Source organism: Lathyrus oleraceus, chromosome 4, assembly GCF_024323335.1.
Source record: "Lathyrus oleraceus cultivar Zhongwan6 chromosome 4, CAAS_Psat_ZW6_1.0, whole genome shotgun sequence".
Classification (NCBI taxonomy): domain Eukaryota; kingdom Viridiplantae; phylum Streptophyta; class Magnoliopsida; order Fabales; family Fabaceae; genus Lathyrus; species Lathyrus oleraceus.
This window is the reverse complement of record NC_066582.1, coordinates 221,016,965-221,038,427: the sequence shown is the minus strand read 5'-3', so window position 1 is coordinate 221,038,427 and position 21,463 is coordinate 221,016,965. Positions and strand designations below refer to the sequence as shown.

Sequence of the window (21,463 nt, the reverse complement as noted above, 5' to 3'; positions counted from 1 at the left end):
AAGGTCAAAATTTCACCTTCACTTACCTGTATACGCTCATCGTTTAACCGTGCGCTTGTTCTTGCGGAGGATGGTGGATTTGGGATTTTGGTTGGGAAATTATTTTGAAATTTACTGTGAAATATAGATTCAAACTCAGTTCTGTTTGTAAAAATGCAGCAGTTATAGGAGTGCATTTGATGTGTTTTTTATGTCCAAATATGCAGGGTATTGAAATCCTTTTTGCTTTAACTTTAATCAATTCGGCTACAGAACTTGGAGGGCCTTCTATTCACCGTCACCCAAGGTTGCTAAGCTTAATTCAAGATGAGCTTTTTTCATAATCTGATGCAATTTGGTTTGTCAATGAGTCCACTCATACTTTCAATGGCGTGTAGGATTGTTCTCAATCTATATCATCATCTTCGTACAAAACTCAAATTGTAACTAGAAGCATTTTTCTTGCTTCATTTGAGACTTGCACAAAGCAGATATGGGGCTCCATACCAGCAGCAAGAGGTATCCATGGAAGCCCTTGTCGACTTCTCGCTAATTTGTTGTCAAGAAGTGCATTTCCTGTGAACTGTCCATTGTCTGCCATGCATATTCTTGCTTTGGATGGTCTTATTGCTGTTATACAGGGAATGGCTGAAAGGATAACCAATGGATCTGCAAACTCAGAATATTTTCCAGTGAATCTTGACTTGTTATGATTCTTTTTACTCTTTGCAAGAGAAAAACCTTCATCCTCTAAAGCATCATCAAAATCATCATCATCTTCGGAAGATGCTGAGTGCAGCAGGTTGGGATTTGGCCTGAACTGCCTATGGTTGGACCATGTTCTTATTGGCTTTGTATGGTTCTTTACATAGGTTTGATGCATTGCTTTTGTATGACCTAGTTAACATATGAATGATGTTTAATGCCTTGTTTGAATGTAGGATAGGCTGCAATGTCTCTGGCTGGTCTTCTTTAAGTCATGCGCACATGGAATAGATTGTTGGATAAGGCTCTTGCTTGCAACTGCCGGAGAATTAAACAAACTGCTTTTGAAACAGGGACTAATGAAGGCTGCACGTCGGTGTTTGAATGGGTCTTATCTGCTGTCCTTGCTGTTGATATTGTCGTGGTTAATATCGTGCAGGAGGTTTGTTCTCTTGAAGCTTTTTTTCTATATTCTTGCCATGCTCTATGATGGAGCCTGTAAGTGCCTTGAGACTATCAAATGATGGCTGTGAAGTTCGATGTTGAACCTCAATTTTCGATGCTAAAGTTGCTTGAGATATCTTCTCTTTCAATTTAGAGGCCTTATCAAGATCACCAATTCTACAGTAATAACTGATTAATATTGCAGGTGGCAGCATTAGGAACCAACCCCTTTTGATGAAGTTTATGGAAAAGTCTCTGTGCTCGATCAATGTTTCCTTGAAAGCTTCATCCATATTGCCAAAAGCTGAACAGGCATGAATTAATGCACAATATGTGAAATTATCTGGAAGAAAACCTCTAGATATCAAAACTGACAGAACGCTTCTTGCTTCATTAATTTTTCCTGACTTGCAAAGTCCATCTATAGCTATGTTGTACACAATATTATTTGGAAGAGAATTATGTATAGCATTTTTATCAAGTGAATCAACAATTTTTTGAGCTACTAAAGTTGTATTGTTTTTTGACCGAATTATCAGTACATTTATTATGAACCGTAAGAAGATCAAAATCCACCATCTTGTCTAGGATCACAGTAGCGTCATTGATTCTAGCATCCTGATAAAGGTTGCTAACAGCATGCTTCTGATGTTTCCTTTATCAACTGCTGCTATAAAAGAAGTATACAACTCCGGAGGAACCTGAACATGTAATTCTCTCAATTAGTAGAAGAGGCTTATAAGCGTAAATGAACGAGTTGTGTTATTTCGACACAAATTTGACATCAAATGTGGTAGAATGTTCCTTATTTTTGCACCTGAGGTGCTACCACAGTTTTCAAATAATTAGCCATTTCACCATTACCAACAGAAGGTAGTTTTTGGCTAGGCACATCGACCAAACATCGAATCTCGGTACTACTTATAGGATAAAACAAAATTGGCGAAGGATCACCCAAGATAACATGTCCATGATTTTCATATGGAAGGTTACAATTCTCCAATATCAATCCAACAAAATGAGAAGGAACTTCAACCTTAGGATTACAAATAGAGCGTCTCAAGTTAGAAAAACAACCATCACATACTATGGTGAGAAGAGCCTTTGTTGTAAACTCTTGTCCACTCTTGTTTTTATAGTTTACCCCTTTGGTGGTTCCATTTTCTTCGAGTAAAGACGTGACGGTTCTTTGTTCTAATTTTACATTTGGAAGAGATGAAGCCTTTTCTCACATTTGTTGTATGAAAGGACCATTGTGAAAGCTTCTTCCAGGTACATCAGAGTCAAAATTTTCTAAGGGATAAGATAACTTGGTGTTTTTCCCATCCTCATAAAGAGCATAGCCAAAGATTCTTTGTGCATCAATTTCATCCACACAATCTTCAAGACCCAACTCAAGTAACTTTATATATCCACTAGGTTGTAGCAATTCACTCACAATCCTATCTGGCTCACTCAAGTCTCTTTCAATCACATGCAATCGCCGTCCATCCTTTCCAAGTGTATAAGCAAGAGCAACACCAGCACCTTCTTCTTTTCAGCGAAACCATTTGATTTTATCTTCAAGTTTATTGGCTTCTGTTGAAAGTTGGTGAAACATATGGTGCAAACCGGTTTTCGTGCTTGGTCCCTCTTGAACAAACCACATGATAATGACTCTCCCTTAAGGCATGGCAAGACACTAAAATCTCCTTGAAGCAAATAATGTTCATCAAAGCTTTTTCATGACAAAATTCTTTTTGACCGCATACTCTAATCCAAGCAAAATAATCCTTGGATTCTTTGATTACCGCCGACGCGGAATGCGCCTATGTATCCAAATATGTTGACAGTAGAACATCGCCTTGAATGCACAAAACACAAAAGGGTGCAACAATAACAGAAAAGGAGACCATTTGATGCTCATGGAAAAGGGATGCCATATTAGAGGAACTAAATCATGAGGAGCAAATAATGAAATAAGAAAAATGATATGAATATCAGGGTCAAAATCAGGGTGTGACAGTTGCCCCTATTTAAGTATCTTCAACCAGGGAACATGAAGTATGACATTCTTCATGTGATCGTAGCGGAAGATAATTAAATACTAAGAATACCCGAATTTGATCCTGAAATGAAAATGCTATGATGTGATATGCATGGGTGAAGGACTCTTTATTTATGAATTTATCTGTTAGGGACACGGTGAATCCTTAACAGGAGATGTTACCGGACAGACCAATCTGTGGGGAGCTCTGATGGCCCACAGAGAAACAGACACAATAGGGTAAAACAAAACCGTTGGGGATAACAATCCTACTGGAGAGTCAGACACACAACAGGGGAGTACTCAAGGCGAAAATCGATGAACGACACTTAGAATACAAGGGATTTTGACAGTAAGTTCACACATGACTTACTAACAACTCGAACATTTTGAGAAAGTTCCCACAACAAGTTCATACATGACTTGACAACATTGGAACAAAAGGTTAAGCAAAAGGTTCATACATGACCCGACAACACTGGAATAATCAAAGAAAAAGATTCTTCAAAATAGGTTCAGACATGACCTGGTAATACTTGGAATAAAAGCTCAACAGCAGGGGTTCATACATGACCTAACAATGCTGAGGAATACCAAGAATGGTTCTGACAACAAGTTCAAACATGACTTGACAACAAATAGAAAAATCAAAAAGAGTGTATCAACAAGTTCATACATGACCTGACAACACTGAAATAATCATAGAGCAAGATTCTTCAAAACAGATTTAGACATGACCTGGTAATACCAGAATAAAAGCTCAACAACAGATTCATACATGACCTGACAACACCTGACTATTCAGAGAGTGCTCAATTAACAGGTTCATACATGACCCGACGTTACTTGGGAAAAATCAAAGGGAGTTTTATCAATAGGTTCATACATGACCTGAGAATATTGGAGAAAATACAAGGAAAGTTTTATCAATAGGTTCATACATGACCTGACACTTTAGAATACATCTGATAGTTCTGGAGATTTCTCACAAGAAATTCATCCAATCACAGATTTTGGAGATTCCTAACAGGGAATTTATGCAAAACAAAGATAAACGGGAGTCTTCTTATAAGTAGATCATCCATGCAAAAGGCTATGATAATTCTTTACAAAGAAATCAAACAAAACCAATATCATTGGAGTTTTCTAATCACGAAAAAACTCCAAGCTTCTGGGAATTCCTCAAGATGATGAGTCATACATGACTTTCACGGAACCATCAGGAAAGACAGGGTAATCAAACTCTCTATACGTGCCAAACAACAATTGGACTTTTAACCGTAAGTAATGGATTACAACCAACTTTTAACGGATAGGTGCCAACAACAATTGGACTTTGACTGTAAGCAATGTATTACAACCAACTTTTAACAGATTGGTGCCAACAACAGTTGGACTTGAAACGATGTTTGCGACAACCAAACTTCAGATATCAATTACAAATGTATTTACAAACAGACTGACAGCGATGCCAACGACGATTTGAACCTTTGAAACGATACTAGTGACAACTGGTCTTTAGGTCAAGGGATAACAATCAACAACGGGACCGAATGGGCCACACCCATGAGTACAGAGTACACTTTGAACCATGCATGATTTGATTTTTTGTTTTATGCATGATATATGAATGATCATGATATGCAATGCTGACAATAGGCAGACTGGGAGTTTGTAGGGACTGTTTACAGAGATTCTGATTCCTCAACACCAATAACTCAAACCCGTACAATTAACAGGCGTATCCAGAGGAGAATCTATCATGATTGACAGTTATAAATAACCAAAGGTCCATCCTTCCAGAAGATTAATAAGTTGTTTTCCATGGAGATTTTTGTTAGTGATCCAGGAATATTTATGCAATCTTGAGGCTTTCGGAAAAACAAATGATTTTCTCTTGATTTTCACATATATCAAAGTAATTTTGTTCCTTTCACTAAATTTCAAATTCTTTTCAAGTTTCAAAATTTCATTATTAACAAATAAATGACACTTCGCATAACAAAGGAAAACATAGAAGAACACAATTAACAATGATTAACAGGCAAAACTTGTATTTTATTCAAGAACGGTAACACACAAATGGTGTAGCTCTATGGAATGTTACAAATTTTGAAAAATGGCAATAAGGAAAGGTTTACGTTGAATTCAGTGACCACTAACATCCCCAATAGATATGATTCCCCAAAACCTTGCTTCTAAAGGGAATAACTGGATTGATCTTCCGCCTCAGATTCTTCGGTGTTAATCAGTAACAACTGATGCAGTTTATGCCTTGTGCCTTTAACTTTTGCCTGGATCGCCCTTTCGGGTTTTCAATCCACCGGGACGCTCCTTTTTGCCTAAGTCACCCTTTCAGGTTTTCGACTTAGCGAGCTACCATTTTTTATTCATCCCTAACTTTTGCCTGGACCGCCCTTTCGGGTTTTCAGTCCACCGGGACGCTCCTTTTTGCCTAAGTCGCCCTTTCAGGTTTTCGACTTAGCGAACTACCATTTTTTATTCATCCCTAACTTTTGCCTGGACCGCCCTTTCGGGTTTTCAGTCCACCGGGATACCCTTTTTTTGCCTAAATCGCCCTTTCAGGTTTTCGACTTAGCAGGTTTTTATTAGGCATAGTATTTTTTAACTGCGTCAGAGTTCACGGGGTGCGAGAGCTCTTCATCATCCATAGTTGTGAGAATCAAGGCACCTCCAGAGAAGGCTTTCTTCACAACATATGGGCCTTCGTAATTGAGAGTCCATTTCCCACGTGAGTCCTTGTGTATTGGCAAGATCTTCTTGAGCACGAGGTCTCCTTCTCTGAATTCCCGAACCCGTACTTTCTTGTCAAAATCCCTTTTGAGCCGTTTTTGATATAACTGTCCATGGCACAAAGAAGTCATTCGCTTCTCACCTATAAGGTTTAACTGATCAAATCTATTTTGAATCCTTCAGCCTCTTTTAGCTTGGTTTCCATCAGGATTCTCATTGAAGGTATATCCACTTCAATTGGGAGAACCGCTTCCATCCCATATACCAAAGAGAGTGGGGTTGCCCCTGTTGAAGTGCGAACGGAAGTCCAGTATCCATGCAGTGCAAAGGGTAGCATTTTGTGCCAATCCTTGTAGGTTTTCACCATTTTCTGCAGGATTTTCTTGATGTTTTCATTAGCGGCTTCAACAGCGCCATTCATCTTTGGACGATATGGTGAAGAGTTATGGTGTTCAATCTTAAAGCTTTCGCATAGTTCCTTCATGGTCCTACTGTTCAGATTCATCCCATTATCTGTGATGATCTGGCTTGGAACTCCATAATGGCAAATGATCTCTTTCTTGAGGAACCGTGCAACCACTTGTTTTGTCACATTAGCGTAAGAGGCGTCTTCTACCCATTTGGTAAAGTAATCAATTGCAACCAGGATGAAGCGGTGACCGTTGGAAGCTTTAGGCTCGATGGCGCCAATCATGTCGATGCCCCACATTGAGAAAGGCCAAGGTGACGTCAAAACATTTAGTAGGGTCGGAGGCACGTGTACCTTGTCGGCATAGATTTGGCATTTATGACATTTTCTAGCATAATTGAAGCAGTCGGATTCCATGGTCAACCAGTAATAACCAGCCCTTAAAATCTTCTTGGCCATGGCATTCCCATTGGCATGAGTTCCAAAGGATCCTTCATGAATCTCCTTGATCAACAGGTCCGATTCACGTCCATCCACGCGTCTGAGCAGAATCATGTTGTGGTTTCTCTTGTATAACACACCATTGCTTAAGAAGAATTTGGATGCTAACTTCCTCAATGTTTTCTTGTCAAGGGTTGTTGCATCTGTTGGATATTCTTGATTTTGCAAAAAGCATTTGATGTCGTGAAACCAAGGTTTACCATCGACTTCCTCTTCAACTGACTGGCAGTAGGCAGGCTCAACTTTCCGCTCGATCTGAATGAGAGGCGCTTCATTATGGAATCTAACTTGGTACATTGAAGCCAACATAGCCAAAGCATCAGCGATTTGATTCTCAGTTCTCGGGATATGACGGAAAGTGATTTCGTCAAAGTATTTTATTAGTTCCATGACATAGGCACGATATGGGATCAACTTGGTATCACGGGTTTCCCATTCGCCTTTGACTTGGTATATCACCAAGGCTGAGTCTCCACATACTTCGAGGATTTTGATTCGGAGATCAATTGCTGCTTCAATGCCTAGGATGCACGCCTCATATTCTGCTATATTATTTGTGCAATCGAAACACAACCTTGTTGTGAAAGGAGTGTATCCACCATTCGGATTTAACAAAACAGCTCCTACGCCATGCCCCATGTAATTGGAGGAACCATCGAACATGAGCTTCCACCGAGATCCGGGTTCAGGTCCTTCATCAAGTCTTGGGACTTCACAATATTTTACTACCATAATGTCTTCATCAGGGAAGTCAAATTTCATCGGGTGGTAGTCTTCAACGGGTTGGTTTGCCAGGTAATCAGATAACACGCTTCCTTTGATGGCTTTCTGAGACACATATTGGATGTCATACTCAGATAGTAACATCTGCCAACGAGCGAGTCTTCCAGTTAAAGCAGGCTTTTCAAAGATATACTTTATTGGATCCATTTTTGAGATCAACAAAGTAGTGTGGCAAATCATGTATTGTCTTAGACGACGAGCGGCCCATGCTAAAGCACAACAAGTTTTCTCCAAGAGTGAATATCGGGTTTCACAATCGGTAAACCTCTTACTCAGATAGTAGATGGCATGCTCCTTTCGGCCGGTTTCGTCATGCTGTCCCAGCACACATCCCATTGACTTTTCAAGCACAATTAAGTACACAAAGAGTGGTTTCCCCTGAACAGGTGGAATTAGAATAGGGGGCTTTTGCAGGTATTGTCCGATCTTCTCAAAAGCCATTTGGCAGTCAGAGTTCCATTCAACTGCTTGATCTTTTCTTAATAACTTGAATATAGGTTCACACGTAGCAGTCATATGAGATATAAACCTAGAGATATAGTTCAAACGTCCCAAGAATCCTCTAACTTCTTTCTCTGTACGTGGAGCATGAATTTCTTGTATTGCCCTAACCTTGTCTGGATCTACCTCAATTCCTCGTTGACTAACAATGAAACCAAGCAACTTTCCAGATCGGACACCGAAGGTGCATTTAGCAGGATTCAGCCGTAGTCGAAATTTCCGAAGACGCTCAAATAGCTTTTGCAAGTGATCTATATGATCCTCTTTACTTTGGGATTTTGCAATCATATCATCTACATAAACCTCAATTTCCTTATGCATCATGTCATGGAAAAGAGTGACCATTTCTCTTTGGTAAGTTTCCCCAGCATTTTTGAGACCAAATGGCATTACCTTGTAGCAAAATGTTCCCCAAGGGGTGATGAATGTGGTTTTTTCCATGTCTTCTGGATCCATCTTAATTTGATTATAACCCGAGAATCCGTCCATAAAGGAGAAGACCGCGAACTTAGCAGTGTTGTCTACCAGAGTGTCAATATGTCGCAGGGGGAAATCGTCTTTTGGACTAGCTTTGTTTAAATCCCTGTAATCAACACACATCCTGACTTTGCCATACTTTTTGGGTACTGGTACAATATTAGCTACCCATTGGGGGTACTTCGCAACTGCTAGAAAACCGGTATCAAATTGACGTTTCACCTCGTCACAAATCTTTAGAGCCATGTCGGGTCTTGCTCTTCGGAGCTTCTGCTTTACTGGCGGGTGATCTGGCTGTAGTGGTAGCTTGTGGACAACAATATCAGTATCTAAACCTGGCATATCCTGATACGACCAAGCAAATACATCTACATATTCTTGTAACAACTTGATCAATCTTTCTTCGATGCTTGCCCCAAGTCTAGTCCCAACTTTGACCTCTTTCTTATCTTCTTCAGTGCCGAGGTTGATTGTTTCCACTGGTTCTTCATGCGGCTGAAGGGCCTTTGACTCGTGCTCGAGCATCCTTTCCAATTCTTCAGGGAAATCACAATCTTCCTCACTATCCTCTTCCGCTTGGTAGATGTGGAGTTCAAAGTTATAGGAAGTAGTGGGATCACCGAATTCAACTGGTTTATTGATTATTCTGCATGTTTTTTAATGATGTTTTTTTAGAAAAGTGGAAATAAAATGAAAAAGAATTAAACATATTTTTGTAGTTTTTGAAAGGATTGCCATTTTAAGAAAAACAAATGAATGAACGATAAGAATTTGAACAAAATGCTCTTTATTTGTCATAATGATTTTGAAATTTAAAGTGACCCTACAGATGATTCGTTAGCCTTGGGCAGAGCTAAGGATTTTCAAAAAAAAACAAAGGAAAACACAATTACTTTGACATAGGAAAAACTTCTGGAATCTCAACTGCCTCCCAATTTGTTAAGGCTGCTTCACACCGGTATATCAGATTTGATGCTTCTCCATCTTCAATGTCATCTTCAATGGCACCAACTTGATCTCCATGGATAAATCCTGTGCTTAGGAAAACTTCTTGTATGCTCTGCACGCGGTCCTTTGCAGGGGCCAGGGCTCCTCCCTTAGCAGAAGGCTTGTACCCTAAACCAAAACGATCATTTTTCTCGCTGACATTGATGACTTGCCCCCAACCTGCAGGGCCTCCACTTTCAACTGCTGACCTTGCGCTATTCAAAGAGGCGAACGACAAACCGACTTTCTCAATAGGATCCTTCACCTCAGCAAGTGTGGCATTGGATATTTCAAGTGCTTGGAAAGAGGTCTCTAAGGCATCCTCATCAGTCTCGATATAACAGAAAGAGGAGAGTTGACTAATGATAAAATCTTCTTCACCCGAGACAATGACGAGCTTGTCGTCGACGACAAACTTCATTTTCTGATGCAAAGTAGAAGTCACTGCCCCAACACAATGTATCCATGGACGTCCCAAAAGGCAGCTATAAGCGGGATTTATGTCCATGACTTGGAAATTGATGGGGAATACATGCGGTCCGATCTGGATTGGTAGCTCTACCTCCCCAACTACTGTCCTTCGAGAACCATCAAATGCTTTTACCACAAGTGCACTAGGTTTCAATTCCGAACCTTGGTAAGATAATTTGGCGAGTGCCCTCTTTGGTAGAACATTGAGGGACGATCCAGTGTCAACTAAAACCTTGGCCAGAGCATCTTCTTGGCACTTTATGGATACATGTAAGGCGCGATTGTGATTCTTCCCTTCCTTGGGTAGCTCTTCATTGCTGAAACTTAGAGTGTTGCAGGCTGTGATATTGGCGACCACCCCATCAAGTTGGCCAACCGTTATATCTTGGGTAACATGAGCTTGAGCAAGCACTTTCAGTAGAGCCTCCCTATGAGCTTGGGAATTCAGAAGCAAGGACAAGATAGATATTTTTGACGGTGTCTGATGTAACTTATCAACTATCTTGTAGTCGCTTTTCTTTATTATTCTTAAAAATTCACTTGCTTCATCTGCTTGCACTGCCGGCTGTGCCCCTCCATACTCTGGGCTGGATTTGCAGTTGCAGCTTCCCTTGTTGGTTCTTGAGGGATTATATTAACATTGGGAGTATAAATTCGACCGCTGCGGGTCATTCTGCTCGTCCCTGCGATGTTAGTGATATCGGTGTCAACATTCTCCGAGCCTTTCTCACCTTCGACATCTTTGGGTTTTTCATCTACCACTCCATCTACCACAGTTATGTCATATTTCCAAGGTACCGCTTTGGTGCTTTCAAAGGGAAAGGGGTAGGCATACAAACTACCACGGGTGATGGATGAACAACATCTTTTCCGTGATAAGTTATCTCAACGAGTTCTGGTAGATTGAAAAATGGTTCAATGACTGAAACTTCCTCGTTTGTTGTCGGACCACAAACTTGCAAAACACCTTGATCCATTAAGTTTTGAACATCATTTCGTACCACCTTACATCCCCTTGGATGAACGACACATTCTTCACAATTGTCGTGGCGTGTATTAATCAAACTAGCTCCCACTAATTTTGCATGAAGTGCTAGCAACGGAGTTTTAACATTTTTAACATTTTTGATTATACAACCACCAGAAGCATCCTCAATGGCATTAACATCACCATGGGCCGGCAGAGGGTTACTTTTTACGTTGGGTCCGATATCTCGAAATGAAAGAATCTTCTTCTCAACCAGCTCTCGCACAATATGCTTCAAAGCATAACATCCCTCTAAATCATGTCCAGGGGCACCCTCATGGAAAGGACAATGGGAATCTGGATTGTACCATGGAGGTAAAGGATTTGGTGGAGGACCCAAAGGTCTGGGAGTCACCAACCTTTTTTTGCAGTAACGATAGGTACAACTCAGTGTACGTCATAGGGATTGAAGCGAACAAAGGTCTACCTCTTTGTACCCTATTTTGATTTGGAAGATTCTGTAGACGTGGAGCCTATGCCCTCGGCTGTTGATAAGCAGATGGCATGGGTGCTTGCTGGTATACTGGTGCTTGTTGAATAAGTTGATAGACAGGAGCTTGTGACTGTTTGAAATTTGATGTGACTGCTGCCACATACGGTTGTTGAACATACTGCACTAGATTAGTTGGTTGCTGCTGAGAAAATTGATGTTGCTTCTTCCATGAATGGCTCCTTCTTTGACTGGTTGATACCGCGTTTGTTTCACCCTCTTTCTTTCTTTGAAAACTTTCGGGAAACTTTTTGGCATTATTACCAGATGTTTCAGAGGTGGTTATCATTTTTCCATTCTTCAATCCAAGCTCGACCTTTATGCCCACGACAACCAAGTCAGAGAAGCTTGCTGATACACTACTCACCATCCTTTCATAGAACATAGGTTTTACTGTATCCATGAACCAATCTGCTAACTCCTTCTCAACAAGGGGTGGTTCGACTTGCGAGGCCACTTCCCTCCATCGTTGTGCATACTCCTTAAAAGACTCGTTATCTTTCTGGGACATGCTGAGAAATTGCCTCCTATATGGGGCCATATCCATGTTATACTTATAATGTTGGATGAAAGTGTCAGATAAGTCTTGGAAACAACGAATTCTACTTTGATCAAGGCTTAAGTACCACTTAGAGGGAGCACCTCTCAAGTTGTCTTGGAAGCAGTGTATCATAAGTTTATCGTCCTCTACGTGCGCAGCCATTCTTCGATAGTACATAATAAGGTGACTTTTAGGACATGAGTGGCCCTCTTACCTATCGAAATCTGGGGTCTTGAATTTCGCAGGAATTACAAGACCTGACACTAAGCACATCTCCTTAGCAGCAGCACCAAAGACTTGGTCGCCTTCCATAGCCCTTAACCTTTTCTCAAGAATCTGGAAATTCTCTTTCATCCCTCTTATGTCTTCCTGCCTTTCATCATCTTCGTACGAAAAGTCCGGAGCATGTTGTTGATCCTAAAAATAAGGTTGCACGTGTGCACGGACAAGGGGTGGTGCGAACGTGTGGACCACTGGATGAGTTTCATTGATAGCTGGTAGAGGAACTGTCTGCTGAGTGGATTGTGCAAAACCAGGGGCGCCTTCAACTGGAGGTATGAAACCGGGAGGTAAACCATAGACTGGCCAGGTGGTCGGAAATGTCCTTGCAGGTTGGGGTTCAATCGTAGGACCGGTGACTTCTGAAACGACCGTCGTTTGGGCATCCAACTTGGCCCTAATGACTTGTAGTATCTCCATGACTTGACCCATGTTCCTCGTAAGTCTTTGAGTTCTGAGCTTACTCTCTCCAATTCTTGTTCTTGATCTGCCATTCTTTGACGAGCGCTGGCTCTGGTGTTGTAGTGGTGTTGACGACTCAATGTGGAACCGAAGAAGACACAAAGATGAGTTTTTTTTTGAAGAATGACATGAGTTGTTATGGGTGAATTTTTGTGCATAGCTCTTAGTTATCTTTATTATTTATTCCAGCAATGTTAGAATATATTAAATAAGAATAACACGTAATAATTGAGACCCAAAATGACAACTTCCATTAATTAAAATCAAATTCGAATACAAAAGATTTAACTTCAAGTACACATGATTCGAATACAAAAAAATTTCAACACCAATAATTCAAATTCAAGTACAAGTAAACTTAAGCTCTGTCTCAGCTCTTATGATCGTAGCCAGATCTGTGGTGAGCTCCTTCATCATTTTCTTGATAAACTTGACGAAATTGAAAACTTGAGGAGGCGTGTTTTCTGGACACATACACGAATCCGCTTCCTGGAGTTTTTCTGGGAGTTCCAACATGTTAAGGTTAACAAACCTAGCTAAGTTGCGGAACATGCCATTCCATTCAACATAGAGCTCTTGGAGTTTCTTGATGACCTGTTGATCTTCATCTAAGGTTTCTCTAGCCTCTCTATACAACCTTTTCCAGTACACACAATCATTCTTTAGGAGCAAGTAGGCTGCATCACCTTCTTGACTTTCCAAAACTGCAAACCTCCTATTAGCTTCTTCCAGTTGGTACCTGAGATGGTGATAGTTTCTTTCAGCTTCTTCCTTTTGGAGTATCTTGCGAGACAAATTTTCCTTGCATTTCTTCAGAGTGTCCCTCAGTTCACGGATCTGTGCCTCAAAGTCGAGCTTAATTTCTTTCTTATCCATAAGGGATTTATCCAACATTCTCCCTAACTCACATATTCTATACTCAGCTTTCTTGAGCTCTTCCTTCCTGGTTTGGATCACTGATGTAGAACCTATAAGGATATGATCAAGATCGTCCTTCTGGTCTTCCAATAGCCTGGCTCTCTTGTTACTATCCTCAAGTTCCTGGGCTTTCCCCTTACGTTCCTCCTTCAAATTCTGATTTTCCAAGATAACTCGATTCATCTGAATCCGTAATTCAGTATTCTCCAATTCGAGCTCCTTAACTTTAGTAGTGAGTTTATCCATGTCCTCAGGGAGTATGGGTTTGGGCTCAGGAGCTTTGGGAAAGGCTGAAGCCTTTAAGATAAATGGCAAATGGATTTCCCCAACTCTTTCTTTTACCCATCGAGTGTAAGGTTCTTTGGCGAGAAGGTTTCTTTTTCAAAACTCTTTACCCTTCCTAACAACCTTCAACCAAGCCTTTCGTACTGTTCTTACATCAGGATTGCTTGCTTGGATGTCAAAGAGCACAAATGGCTGTAAGTCCTTTGCGTCAGGAGGACCATCCATGGAGTAATCGTGTTGCATTCGGGATAACATAGGGTTATAATTGATGCAACCCTTGGTACCCAACAACGGTACATTAGGAAATTCCTCACAGCTGACTATAATGTCTGGGGTTTCCCACTCTCGGATATACCATCTGATGGAACTTGCAGTGAGAGAAGCTAATTTTTTAGGAGACTTAAGTTCTTTTTCCATAAAAGGGCCTTCTTCGGGCATGTGTTGCATGAACCAAGTATAAAGCAAAGGAGCACACCACAACAAAGTTCCACCCCTCTTTTCATGTCGAGCGTGAAGGGCATGGTAAATGTCAGCTAAGAGAAATGGTACGGGATTTCCAGAGAGAAAGACTTCTATGGCTACCCGATCCACAAATTTTTCAACATTTAGGAAGAGCACAGTCCCATGAATCAATAAAGCCAACACAGCATAGAATGCATTCCAATTTCCACTTTTCTTGAGCTTCAGAGCTAAATCTTCCAAAAACATCGCGGCAAAACCTTCGCAACCCCCTTTTACAACCCAATTGTCTCGAACAGTCGGGACATTGATACTTAGGGCCAAAGTTATCTTCTTTGGGCCCGCTTCCTCTTCGAGCTTTGGAAATGGATTGAAATCCTTCAATTTGAGACCCACGATCCTCTCAACTTCTTCCAAAGTAGGAGCTAGTTGGAAATCAGCGAATGTGAAACAGCGTAAAGGTGGATCATAATATTGTGCCAAAGAGCCGATAATCCCATAGTCAACTTTCTTAGTTAGAAGGCTCAAAATTTTCCCATAGTTTTTTCCGAACTCATCACGTCTACTGAGAGTAAAATCAGAGATCAAACCCTTCAAACTGTCTAGCTTAGGTTCCTTGTACTTAAGCGTGAAAGTGTGTCTCCTTGGAGTTGTCATTTTCAAGTTCTCCATTCCTGAAACAAATAAGAGACAACTAAGAGCTTGCTTTTTATGATGTTGATACAATGTATGTGGATGAATGTGATGCATTTTTTTTGTATAAATTCAATAGGCTTAAGGCATGGATAAGTCTGATTGCTTCGTATAGAACATGGTTCTCACCAGGTATGATCTAAGGTTTCAAAAAAATTCTTAGATTAATGGATCCATTAGACTGTTTGCTACCTGCGGCAACTTACTTGTCGGGCATCAACTCCATCTAAAGAATCTACTCTAAGTGAGGTTCACGCATCGATCCAACAAGAAATTCAACTCACAGACCCATGCTACGCAACCATCCTTCCTAGTTGGACAAAGAACTAAGGTTCTACAAATGGTTCTCAGAGTCATGGATCCTAAAGAAAATATCGAAGCTTACGGCAACTTACTTGCCGAGCGACAACATCCTCTCAAGAATCTACTCTAACTAAGGTTCTCGCACCGACCCAACGAGAAATTCATCTCGCGGACCCGCACTACTCAACCTTGTCCTATCTTATGTTCTTACTCGAGACTCGGGTAAAAAGTCTTTCCCACAAGGTTTGCAATCAGAGTATCTCCAAGTACCAAAGCATATCGAACCAATATAACAGATTTATATCAATAGGACAATAAATATAACAAAACAATAAAGAAAAAGCCTCACAGGTAAACAAACAAAGGCACACAAACGACCTAACTAGGCTTTAGTCACTTAGGGAGAATTTCCCCAGCAGAGTCGCCATCTGTCGCACCTCAGGAAAAATATGGGGATACGACCTAGCGAAGCGCGATCGCACGCTCGCAATGATGGACTGAACAGAGTCGCCACCAAACTTTATTTATTCCTAAAAAGGAAAGGGGAAATATCGATAAAACCCAAGATAAAACGATAATGATATTGGTCATCGCAACCAAATCAGGGTTCAGGAGTCGATTACGCAAGGGGAAGGTATTAGCACCCCTCACGTCCGTTGTAATCAACGGGAACCATTAGGTTAGTTGTGTGCGTTAGTGTTAGTTTGAAATGTTAGGCTTTTCAAGTTATTAAGTGGGAAAGAAAGAGTAAAAGAGAGGAAAATGTTTTTGGATTTTTTAACAAAGGACTAAACCTAAGTTTTTTATTAGTGGGCCTGACAAGATTTACAAATCCTGCTCCTACGTATCTCAACAGAGAAATCAAGGCTTACGTAGTTCTGAGTAGAAAAATGTTTGTTTGTTGGTCGATTTTAGCGAAAGCTATATTGTATTAATCGACGAAAACATTGTTTTACCCAAAACAGATGAGGAGCGGACGTATACCACACATCAAATGGATTTACAAATCAACATTCGGAAAAACGTCACTTGTCTCAACTCAACAATCATGGCCAAAACATTGCTTTGCATCATCTCAAGACAAGATGTCTTTCGTTTATGAAAAGGGTTTTTTGATTAGTTGCACGACGACGAAGAAAAGAGTTTGATTGGTTGGATGTATTTTGAGTGATGGCGAGAACTTGGATGAGCGAGATATCCATCTCGAATCCTAGTCTCAGGAGTGCATGGTATACACCATGGTCCATTTCCATCTTTATTGAAAAAGTGTTTAATAAAGATTAAGTGTTTTGAATTTGATTGAGAAAGGGTTTGAAGAAACCGCATTGATAATGACGGTGAGAGTCAAGATAGACGAGGCATCCACCTCGAATCTTAATCTCAGGAGTGCACGGTATACACCATGTTCCATTTCCATCTCTATTGAAAAGGTCTTAAATATGAATTAATATTTTGAGTTTTGTTGTGAAAATGACTTAACATTAGATCAAGCATTTGATGAGCGATTGAGAAAGATTTGAATGAGTGTTTGAGAGAAACAGAATAGATAAATTTGGATGATGGCGAGAGTTAAGATAGGCGAGGCATCCACCTCGAATCTTAATCTCAGGAGTGCACGGTATCCACCATGTTCCACTTCCATCTTGTTGAAAGAGGTTATGATAGGAGTTAAGTATTTTGGAGTTTGGAAGACGAGTACTTGTGACTTGCAAGCTCTTACAGCTTGGGTCTAATACTCGGGACTACGTCTGGATATTCCACCCAGGTAGTTTGTTTCTCCCAACTTTATTAAGAAAATGGTTTGAATGTTTACAAGTGCTTTGGAGGGAAGACGGATATTTATGGCTTACAAGCTCTTACAGCTTGAGCCCAATACTCGGGATTATAACTGGATATTCCATCCAGGATAATCTTTTTCTTCATATTTTATTTAGAAAAAGATTTGAATATTGGAGTGTGGAAGAGAAGACGAATATTTATGGCTTGCAAGCTCTTACAGCTTGAGCCTAATATTCGGGATTATAACTGGATATTCCATCCAGAATAATCTTTTTCTTCATACTTTAATAAAAGATACGTTTGAATAGAAGGATTAATGTGAAGGTTTGAGGTGTTGGTCAATTAAGTTGATATGGTGTATAAGTTCGTGGAGAATATGCCCAAGAGTAAGCCGAACGAAATAAATAAATAAATAAACAAATTATTTACAACACATTGAAAATTAAACCGGAAAAAATCAACAAGCGTAAAAAAGGAGGGCTAGATAAAAAGGTACAAAAATGGTAAAATAAATAGTAAGAAGTTATAAAAATTTAAATAAAATAGCAATCATAAAAATAAAAATATGAAGATATGTTATTCCCAAGTATCGAACCCATCCCACTAAAGAAGATGAAATTGCTTTTTCTCCACTCAACCACTTATGGTCATTTGTTACCTTAACCACAACTTAAATATATAAACAAGAATAGATAAAGATGAATTAAAATAAAAAAACTAACTAAAATGAGGTGGGCTGTTTAAGCTAATGAGCAACTAAAGCCCACGAAAATGGTGAGAGAATCCCAAAGGGCAACCCTAGCCGCCTGGCTGTTGGGTGGGGATAACAAAACTTAATTATCATCAATGCCAGCGGTAGTAGTTAATGAAAAGTTGTAAGGAAAAGCCAAACGGTCATTAAGTGGCACAGTAACCCTCACAGGTGGGTTTTAAATTCCTTAAAGCAAAATAAAGAAAAAGAAACGGAAGGAAAGTGAATCAAATCACAAAAGATTCGTTCATCTTCCTCAAGAAAACAAACCCATTCTCTCGACCTCACCCAATCTCTCGACCTCTCTCCAGATGCAAACAAACCGTGGTTTCAAAAATCAACAAAAACTCTCACCTTCCTCGCTTGTTCTTCAGATAGCTCCTCTTCGATACGAATCTCCTTCTTAATTTCGTAACGCTTCCGGATCAACGAAGATGATAGAAGATTGGAGATTCGGCGATGGTTTGATGGCGTATTGGATCGGTTCTCCAGCGTTTTCATGGTCGTGATCTGGTGGAGGAGGCGGCTCCCTTTTTTCGGTGAAAAATATTAGGGTTTTTTTCGCTACAGTAGCCGTCCAATTTTCTAGGGTTTTCCTCCTTTTTCTGGTGGAGGAGGCGACTCCTTTTATACTCACCCTGTTAGGGTTTCTGAGCTGGCTATGGAGATCAAAAGGGTAATGCTTTGCGAAGTCCTTTAGGGTGCTCACAGTTTGTCTACATTATTTGGTGTTTGATCTGGAACAGGTAATACAAATCCTATACTTTCTTCTTTGGAATTTGTCCTAATTCCTTTTTGGGTTATTTGTTAACTTTTACCGCCGGTGAGAAAAAATTTCACCATTGTGAACCCGCTTAGACGAAAATAGGATTTGTTTTTTATGTAAACTGATCTCTGTTTGTTGTTGCAACAACTTCCATGGTCTTGGAGAAGTCAATGTTCGATCTGTGGATTCCGTTCGAAGTTAACAAGTTACTCTAGATGATCTAAAGGTCAAAATTTTCACCTTCACTTGCCTGTATACGCTCATCGTTTAACCGTGCGCTTGTTCTTGCGGAGGATGGTGGGTTTGGGATTTTGGTTGGGAAATTATTTTGAAATTTACTGTGAAATATAGATTCAAACTCAGTTCTGTTTGTAAAAATGCAGCAGTTATAGGAGTGCATTTGATGTGTTTTTTCTGTCCAATTATGCAAGGTATTGAAATCCTTTTTGCTTTAACTTTAATCAATTCGGCTACAAAACTTGGAGGGCCTTCTATTCACCGTCACCCAAGGTTGCTAAGTGTCGCATTACGCGAAAAACCGGCGGGAAACAAGAACAACAGAGCCGCCACCGTGCGTTATTTATCCCAAAAGAGGGAAAGGAAACGCTCAGAGTAAACCTGGAAAAAGCATGGTCTCGCGACCAAAGAGAATGGGATCGGGAGTCGGTTATGCGAAGGGAAGGTATTAGCACCCCTACGCATCCGTCGTACTCGACGGGATCCACGCACAATAGGAAGGAAAATGGTTGCTAAAACACTGCTCATAAACAAACAAACACTGGCTGAAAGAGACATAAGAAAACCGACAAGACAGACTCGGCAGGATATCGCATCCTGGGCCTATTTAGTCTATCAAGCATAGACATCAGAGTCAAAGTAGTTCGAACTGGGGGGAAACACATGCTCGCTAGGATGTCGCATCCTATGCATACGTATCTTCTTGGACGAAGAAGAATCAGAGCATTCGTAGCTCGGCTCACGCACACAGACAAAGCAACACAGGAAATCGACTGCCAATCGCTGGGCTTACGTCAAACTCCACACAAAAATGGGCAAACATGGAACCCGAATGCCAATCGCTGGACTTACATCAGCTTCCGAACCAAACACACCCACATTGGAACCCGAATGCCAATCGCTGGACTTACATCAGCTTCCAAGCACACAACAAGAGGATACGGAATGCCAATCGCTGGGCTTACATCCATCTCCTGACACACGCAAAGACAAAACAAAACGGGAGCCTGGAGAGATCAGCTCATCTCCTGCCTACGTACCTCATCTGGTATGAGGATCAGGGCGACGTATTTCCCCTACGAAGGGACACAGGGCTAGCCTAACCAGATAACAGAGGGAGACACAACTAGGGAGACTAACTCGAGCCTAGATGTTATCATGCAAAATCATCCCTAAGTCAAGGTTTCTAGCTAACTTGCACAGGGAGCAAGCCTATCTTAATCAGCTCAAACAGCAAAGCAAACAATTACACATAGCACACACTATATACACACAAGTGGGACTCAATCAATGGGTTAGGCTGCAAGAGCAAGCCAACTGGTAGGGTAATGTCAGCTCTTAACCTTGACATTGAGAGTCAAGGTGAAGCCAGATGAAAGGTGAGTGAAGATTAGACTTCACAGCTCTTATCCCTGGTCAGGGAGAGCTTCAGACAATGAAGTGTGGGTCCAGAAAGTGGGAACCCTTCTACACTTATGACACTGACTCAACTGATCTTGTGTTAATGTCCACAAGGCATCAACATGTGATGTGAGCCAAGGGACGACTCAACAGAATAGCAGGAGGTGGACTACACACCTCTTGTGTCTGCCAATTGCCTTAACAAAGGTCTTTTCCTGCTTGGGGACAAAAATAAACAAGCACAAACATTGCCTCTTAAGGAGGACTTCAGACAGGTGCTTGGCCAAGTAACAGGCCAGGTCTTCCAGACTACATGAAGAAGAGATCATTATACCTCAGTGCAAATGCTATCAAGCAAAGCAATGCAAGTTCTCAAGGAACTATTAGCAACTAATGTACCTGAAATCAATCAAATACAGTCAGTACTCAGACAAAGTCAAAACAAACAGCATAAGAACCAACAGACACAATCAATCATATGTGCAAAGCATAAGCCCAAAGCAAGTGAGCTAAGCATCCTACAAAATAGAACAATTTAGTTCATAACAATGAACCAAACTCAATCAACTTGCATTAATCTCCTTAAAGCATTTGCTTCCTAACCTGAAAGGCAAACTCAAACATGAGAAACAAGACCACTAGGACAAGCCTAGGGTCCAAATGAGATCAAAAATCCAAAACAGCAAGTGAAAATTATCCAAAATCAAGATCAAACAATTAAGAATTCAATCCAAGTGGTTCCACATTCATATCATTCATCATTATCATCTCATGAAGGAAAAGGCACAAAACATGCAATGTAGAACCTCAAAAGACCAAACAGAATGATCACAATCAAATCAATACCAAAACATTTCAATAAATCCTCAAAAAATTCATGATCAAACAGCATTCATGACATGTCAATCATACCAAATTTCAGCTCATTTTGACCAAGGGAAGCAAGTCAATGAAATTCATAAAGTCCAGACAAGTTTATACAAGCCAATACAAGGCATCAAAACATGCATCCACTTCAACCAATCATAAAACAAC

At 40.5% G+C, this 21,463-nt stretch overlaps 1 protein-coding gene and 1 pseudogene across 1 annotated transcript; both read right to left on the bottom strand.

Annotated features, from left to right (window-relative positions):
- Positions 1 to 1,109: 1,109 nt before the first annotated feature.
- Positions 1,110 to 12,868, bottom strand: LOC127136763 (squalene epoxidase 1-like; annotated as a pseudogene).
- A 1,267-nt stretch (positions 12,869 to 14,135) lies between these two features.
- LOC127136762 (uncharacterized) lies at positions 14,136 to 15,170 on the bottom strand. The gene has a single exon (XM_051063284.1). It carries the CDS (start codon positions 15,168 to 15,170, stop codon positions 14,136 to 14,138), a length of 1,035 nt encoding a protein of 344 aa, XP_050919241.1.
- Between the last annotated feature and the right edge of the window lie 6,293 nt (positions 15,171 to 21,463).